At 38.1% G+C, this 7,836-nt stretch overlaps 1 protein-coding gene across 1 annotated transcript in view; it reads left to right on the forward strand.

The window, feature by feature from the left end:
* The window catches only part of TNKS (tankyrase, TRF1-interacting ankyrin-related ADP-ribose polymerase), a gene marked incomplete at its 5' end in the record, with an annotated part of 42,711 nt that overhangs the window by 9,610 nt on the left and 25,265 nt on the right, over nt 1–7,836 (forward strand). The window contains one exon of the mRNA XM_010286703.1: nt 7,754–7,836. This exon is cut by the window's right edge and continues 110 nt beyond it. Within this exon, the coding sequence (XP_010285005.1) occupies nt 7,754–7,836 (83 nt within the window). The remainder of the gene's footprint in view (nt 1–7,753) is intronic.

Here is a 7,836-nt window from a genome sequence, read left to right on the forward strand (position 1 = left end):
TTAGTTAAAGACAGAGGAAAGTATAATTTTATTTAGGGTGTGTTTTAAGCATCTTTCGGAAGTATTTCAGAATGATTTTTCTCTGAATTTTAGCAGTAAACTTGGCGTTCACAGTAATGATGTACTTAGCTACTTAATTTTCTCAGAAACTCTTCTTGATGGATACTTTCTTTGCATTGGTTAAAAAATAAATGATCTCCTTTATTTTTGCTTTTACGGGGGCTACACTATTCTCTTTGAGTCTCCCATCTTCATTCAGGTAGCTAGAAATTAAGAAACGTACCTGTGGTAAAAATCTATTGTGCCACCCTTGATGTGCTAGGAGGTGCGAGCAATGTAATTGTATGCACAGTTAATGCTAAGTCTTTTTATTTTGAAACATTGAGTTGTAATTTAGAAGCCTGTATGAGAGCTCGTTGCCAGATTTCATTATCTGAATCATTTCCATAGTACTTTAAAGGCATCATGAAACAGCTTAACGACAATACCATGAAAGAGTTTATCGCATTTGAGAATCCTGATGCAGTGGTGACATACCAAGATTTTCCTGGTGGTCGAAGCAGGGCCAGAAGTCTCGGTTGGAGTCACTAAAACCCCCATTTTCCCCGATTCACTCTTAGTAGAATACCTGTGCACTGAAAGTGAAAAAAAATAATTTTGCCATAGGAATAGATACCTCATGACTTTATGGATCTGATTTTGCACAGGAATTCAGTACTGATGGGATTTGGGTAGGCACTGAACTGCACATGCTGGCCTTTCAAGTGTAGTGATGCCCAAGTACTACCTACTTTGAAATATAAGTCGTTTCTGTGTGCTAAGGGTTTCTGGAAAGCCTGCTACTGTACTGTAGGTATTTAAATTAGTGCTCCCTTGAAAATCTAGCTCTGTGTAGCCAGGTTAGGAGTAAGCTTAAAGAATTCCTTACTGGAACAGCCCAATTTTATTGTTTATGTCAGTAGCACACTCTAACAATAGCTTGCAATTCTTTCGTATCCTGAAGCAGGGGTTCCTAAATCATGATCCACAAGTCACTTGTGGACAGAGTGATGGTGGTGAGTGGCCCACAGTTATCTGCAGAACCATGCTGAGTGGTGTGTTCTGTTGTTTTTTCCGTAACAGTATGCAATAGAGGTACATTGTGGTCATCAAAATTCATTCTTTGTTCATATTCCAGGTATATGCTTGCTATGTTATTCTGAGGATAGTCATTCACACTTACGATCTTAAGTGATGCACTTAAGCGCATGGCAGGAGACCACTTGTGGTTAAAATTAAGCATATATTTCCATACTGCAATAGATCAGGTCCCTCTTTATCGGTGTCCAAAGTTCCTTAGCTGTAAAAGCAGTACATAATGCAACCATGGTTTTCCATGAGAGCTAGGTCATTAAGGCTTATGAAGCACTTTGAAGTTCCCAGATGGGATATGCTCTAGAGTATTAATTAGTTAACTAGGCGTATTTAGTCACTCTAAAATGTTTGTCTTGCTTGTATATTGTCATTTGATGTCTTGCTCATGCTTTGACTGTAGGCATTCAGTTCATCAGACACTCTTGACGTTGCTATTTCTTTGTTTCTAGTTGTTGGGACATGGCAGCTTTAACCCCTGAAGCATGATACAGGGTTTTGGATTTTTTTTTTTTTCTTTTTTTTCCTCCCATTTGTTGTGTTTCTGGAAGCTTTTTCTTCCTGTTCATTCTTTTTGTGCTTTGAATGTTAGTTACTTCAAAAGATGTAGTCAGACGTACTAAGCTCTTTGATCCTGTCTAGTTGTATTTTTTACAAGAGAGCGTTCTCACGAGCTGGTGAATCTAGTCCCCCTGCAATAGCAGCCTCCCAGTGAATATCCATTTGTTCTTCGAACAGCACTCTTCTGCAATTTAAGTACCACTTTCCCATTTTGATGCTTCCTTTGCTGAGGTATGAACCAGTGAACAAACTGATTCTTCTTAGCCTTTGTTTTGGTAGGCTAAAAGCCTCAAGCACTTTGTCTTCCCTCATAAGGGAACATTGCCATTTCCTAATAATCCTTATAACCCTTCTCTTTACTAGCACCAGAGGAAATCTTGGAGCTCAGGCAACAAGAATGGAATTAATTCACCTGCTGCCTTACATGATGAGACTTCCATATCTCTGATGTAAATGCTGGACTACTGCATACTGTGACCATGTTTGCCTTTTTAGTAGTCATGACACAGTAGTACTCAGACCCTTCCTGTAGTCTTGTAGTACACAGAGAATATTGATTCTTTTTTTCTTGCTAATTTTTCATATTTGTGCCCTGCAGCACAATTCTCCTGTGCCAAGATCATTAGTGAAAATATTAAAATAAAATTATCCCACAACCAATTGCTGAGCAGCCCTCCCCCTTTCAATACATTCAGTTCTTCAACCAGCCTCTATTTTTCCATATAAAATGAGTAAAAATCTCCCATGTGAACCCATACCAAATGCTTACTGACATGTGGATGAATCCCACCTACCATATTTTCTTTACTTTGCAACCATTTCTTCTATCAAAGGAAAGGTACTGTGTAAGTCAGCTTTAATCTACCTTCTGGAAACCACTCCTGATTGTAGAGAGAGTAACAGTTTGAAAAAAGGTGAGTAACTGGGGCTTCAGAGAAGGTGCAACTTTCTTCTTCTGAAATACAGTGCCAAAAGGCAGACAGCTTATCCACAAAAACACATGCAGGAATGGATTTAGGAGTCAGTCATGTAAAGTTTTGTAGATATAAAATCATTTGTGATTGTTTCAGCAATAGAGAGGAAACTCTGCTGTTTTCATGAGGAGCAGCTATGATCTGTGTCAGACAGCAAAAGTGAGATAACGTCAAATATGTATGTTTGAGTAGGCTTTGCTTGTTTTGAAAAATGGGCTGAAGCATGGTAAAAACTGCTTTAGGGAATTTGCTTGGGATGAACAAGAGATGGTTCATGGTCTTGGAGCTGGATTTAATTATCCTTAATTTTATCACTGTGTAAAGTCCCTGTTTGAAGAATGTTAGACAATAATAAAAAGTGAAGGACTGCTTGAATAACATGTGCTTGATCTATACTTATTTTACAGAAAAATTTCTAAGAACATTAGTATTGGCAAGAGTCAACCTATACCCACAGATTGCTTATTTTTTTATGTCTTGATGGCCCTTATTGACAACACAGATTAGATTTGTCATTTGAACTGTGAAGCAGTCCTTGGCACACATCACTTGCACACCAGCATGTTATGTCTAAGCAATACCCATTCCATGGTCAGTGAAGGTATTTTTATTAACTTGTTACTTGAGTTTGCAGAAGTTGACTGTCAACTGTACATCTAAAGCGCAGGTGAGAAACCCTGGCGTTTCTTAGAATTTTCTTCAAGACTGTTGATCATAAATGTCTATGGTTTTAAATGCCATACCCAGTTTCTACTTGTTTGCCTGAACTGCAGTGTGAAACAACATTTTACTGCTTATTTGATGTTGAATATCGTCAAAGTGCCTTATGAAAAATAAAAGCAGAGCATCTTTAAAGAATCCTCAAACATAAACTATTTTTTATTAGACCCATGAGTAAATCCTGCCACGATTGTATCTTTGAAGATGGTCAAAATCCGTTTAAAAAAAAAGTAAATTGAAGGTGGTGAACTAATGAAATAATGGCTTTCATCCTGTTTTGTTGTATTGCTAGATAGTTGGGTACCTCTTATTATCTAGCTCCTTGTCTGAATTTACAGATACATGTGAAATTTAGTATGTTCAGAAAGACATTCGGTTTTCTAGCAGTGCAGAAGAAACAAATGGAATGATTCTTGGAAAGAAAAACTTGCAAGCATGCAAGTTCACTGGTATCTTGGGCAAGTGTAGAGATGTCACGAATGCTATTTGTTGAACTGTTCTATGTTTCTAAAGGATACTGTTGAAACTATTCTTCCGCAATAGAAAATGAGCCTTTCTAAGGTCATGTTAGACAGATAGTGCCTCTGTTCATGATGGTAGCAGAAATGGCTTCATTCTGCTCTGCTAGAAGGATCTTGCTTTATGGATCTTTGCATAATACAATTGTTTCTCTGTGTTGGAGTAGCATGTTGCCAGCCTTTCATGATCATGGGTTTGAAAACAGTCACCATCTATCTAGACCCGCACAACAGACTTAAAGGGTTTTGAATAACCTTGTTGTGTAACACATTTGCTTCCAACGTTTCAGGTAGAGGTATCATCTTCTCAGGAAAGAATAACCATTGAAAAATTAAATTTTCTTTCAGAAATTCTGGACTATGATGGTTAACAACATGAAGAACTGTGTGATCTGTTACGATGGCATGGTTCACCTTTTCTCACTGCTTAGGCATCCAAACTTAGTGACATTAATCTTAAGCTTTTATGCAAAGGGACAACTGTGGAACACATGGATGGGTCATGTAGGAGCTTTCAGAGTGAAACTAGACCTTTTTTATCTCTTTTTTCCATTTTTTTTCTGCTGACAGAGCTTGAAATTGCCACCAACACCTTTTCACTCCTGTCCTGTTTATTGTTAGTGATGCACCAAGGCACAAGACATACTGCCAGAGAGCAGTTAGAACACTTGCGTTGCAGGGAAGGATACTGTGATACTGGAACTGCTGGCAGAGCACAAGCTTTATGGGTGATTTTTAGAATGTACATCTTTTAGGTCTTACAGAGAAAATTGCAGTGCTTGGAAGCTGTTGCATTTTGTGCTGCTGTAGCGTCAAGGAGTAGGAGGATATTTAGGGCATTTGATACCAACAGAAAGCTGATATGCTTATGAAGTCTTGCAAAAAAGTTTCCTGAACAAGTCTCAGCTATTGAGCTGTCACAAGTGTCTGGCAACCAAGGGGATATCGCTGTAGCTGTGTATGCTGCTCTGAGACAGCAGCAGTGCAGGGAGCAAAAATCTCTTCAAGTGTCTGATGATACATGACCATTTCAGTTTCTCTACTACATCTATCCAGGATGGGGAAAAGGAAATGAAAGGGATAAAAGGAAAGAACAGAAGGAATTCTGCATTGGAAAGTACTGTATAGGACACTGTCTTTCCGTGAAAAGCCTTACTGAAAAACACTTCTCATTTGATAACTGCCTTCTGCTTTTATGTTGTTGTTTGAGCAGTGGAGTGACTGCTTTCATGCTAAAAGGTGAAGAAACAAGATCCAGAGCCAGTGTGCTGTGGAAGAAAAGCTGTCAAATCTGTCATTTTTAGCTCCTTGCAGAGAATTGTCTATAAAGTAATTCAGAGCTGCAGCCTTCTAATTTCAGTCTGCTTATAAAGTGGACCAGTTGAATATTTCTCATTTTTTTGATTAGTCTGGAACAATCTGCCTTCTCAGCACACAAATACAGCAGTACAGCTTGGATATTTTACATTTTGTCAAATAGAGTTTAAACTTTAGCTTTGCATTTGAAAGGGCATATGTTTTTAGACCTAGTATTGAGCAGTGGCTAACCCAGGCATATGTCTTACCAGGTTTGATTTTTATGAGAGTATAATCTCAGTTTGTATTTCAATTTGTAATACTGAAACTGATTTTCATTTGGAAATAAATCTTGTTGCTTTCAGCCTTAGTGCAGTACATTCTGGGGTTGGTTTTAGACAAGTGTTGCCTGATTGATGAGAGCAGATCTGCCTCAAAGTGAGCATATTCCCCATGAAATTGCCTTGCAAAACCTAATTCTGCCCATGAGGGAAAGAACAGCTTCATTTGGTGCATGCATCCTTCTGTCAGCTGCAGCCCTCTTTTGTCCCAGAAATAAGCAGGCATTTCTTCAAATGGCTGGCATTCTTCTGCCACAAGAATCGATTGTTGGCAAAGATAATTATTTGGAGGTGAAAGCAGACCTGCATAAGACATGTGAGATGATGGATCTGATGACTCTGCCAGTGTTCTTTTCAAATGAATATTAACATTTTTTCCAGGTACACAGTCAGTATTGAATTGTGCAGTGTGAATGCCTTGCTGCAGTTCTTCAACAATTTGTTCAGTACAGGCATATTTAAAACAGGAATTCAGTGTTACAGAAGGCGTTAGTTATGATTCTCTTTCTCAGGCGAACGGAGTGTTATCAACTACTTCCAGAATCCACAAGTCTCATTTCATTCTGCCTTTACCATCACTAAACTTGCATAGCCCTAGCCTTTTGCTTTTCTCATGCCCTTATCAGTGGTGGAAGGTATCTGGTGTCCTGAAACAGATGAGGATCATCATCTGAACAAAATGATGGATTTGGAACATTCAGCACCTAGTTAATATTTAAGATAGCAGTAAGTTTTTATTTAAAACAAAACTTTTAGGGAAATCCCATTGGAGTGGCATGAGCTGAGCACGGTTAGAAGAAAAACAGTTCTCCTGTACATCTTCCTGCAAGAGAGGTTTGTGATCTGAGAAATTCCTGCTTTATCAGTCTGTAGAATTGTTCAGGGTTGTAGAAGAATTTCAGACCATATTGACTCACACACCACTTTATTTGTGTGGTAGTTCTTTGTTCTTTCCTGTGGCTTGACATTGTTGTATTGCAGGTATTTTACTTGGTATTTTTTTTTAAGCCTATCTGATAGTAGCTATTTCCTACATAGTTACCTCCCTAATTAAATTTCATTTAGTTACTGAATATGCGTCTTACCCAAAATTTTTTTTCATTAGTTTTTGTGGAAAGGTAGTAGGATTTGCGGGTTGCATTGTAGGTGAGAAATAACAAGCAAAGCCTCTGTTCACTGCCACCACAAAGGTTTTGAGAAGGTAAAAAGGTGGGTTTTTTACAGTAACAGAGTTTATTATGCATGCGTTTCACAGCCTGCAATCCGTAGGCTTGGAAACAGATAAGAGGTTCTGAGTTGCTTGCAGAGAATATAGAGCAGTTCTGTGTTTCATAAAGTGACAAAAAGCTGTTGGACATCTGCATTTAGATTTGTCATGAATCGCTGATAGGTACAAAGTATCTTCTTGAAAGGTTATTTTCATGAGGATTTTTTTCTGCTTTTTAAAGCGCTCTCTTACTCTTCTCTTTCCTCTGATAGTGAACCTGTAGAGATGCTTCTAGTTATTTAGATACGCTGTTAAATCTTGACAGACTGATAGGTTTCTGTGATATCATACTCTTTGAAAGTGATACTCCATTTTGCCTGTTTATGCAGTCTTGTATTGAGTAGAATTATATCCATTTATACTTAATATTTCTGTAAAAGTACAAAAAGTGAGGAGGAAATGGACTGTTTGTATCCAACCTCTTTTTTTTATTTCCTCACTCCTTCATAGAATTCCTAATCTGACATCTTTGTTTTGCTTTAATTCTTGCTAGTGAGTAATGCTGAGTTAATTGCCCTTCTGAGGATGACAGATGGTAATTTCCTTAAAGCTGGAAGATCTTTGAATTGTTTGGTTAATTATTTACTTCTTTATCTTCTTCTATGAGAGTTTTTGCTTTTCTTGCACAAGGTTGATCTTCATTGAATTTGTCAAAAGCTTGATCGCTATTTTAAGTATGGTTTTGAGGACCCGTGTTGTCTGTTAGCCATGCAAACAAATAACCTGCATTGTTAAAAGACAGGAAGGCATCTGTGGTAAATTATCTTTACATTGGACTGCTTGCTTATTTTGTCTTTGGTTTTGTTTAGTTGCAATGCAGAGGGATTGGTAGATGAATTTGTATGCCAGAAAATTCTTGTTGTTGCTCTTCTTATTAAGGTCAGGGACAGGTGCAGGCTTTTAATTATAACAATGTTTTGTTTTATATCGCTGCTGATTTTTCAGATGAATGCACTGGACACACTTGGTCAAACAGCGTTGCACAGGGCTGCATTAGCAGGTCACTTGCAAACCTGCCGGCTCCTGCT

Source organism: Phaethon lepturus, unplaced genomic scaffold (genome assembly GCF_000687285.1).
Source record: "Phaethon lepturus isolate BGI_N335 unplaced genomic scaffold, ASM68728v1 scaffold4085, whole genome shotgun sequence".
Lineage (NCBI taxonomy): Eukaryota > Metazoa > Chordata > Aves > Phaethontiformes > Phaethontidae > Phaethon > Phaethon lepturus.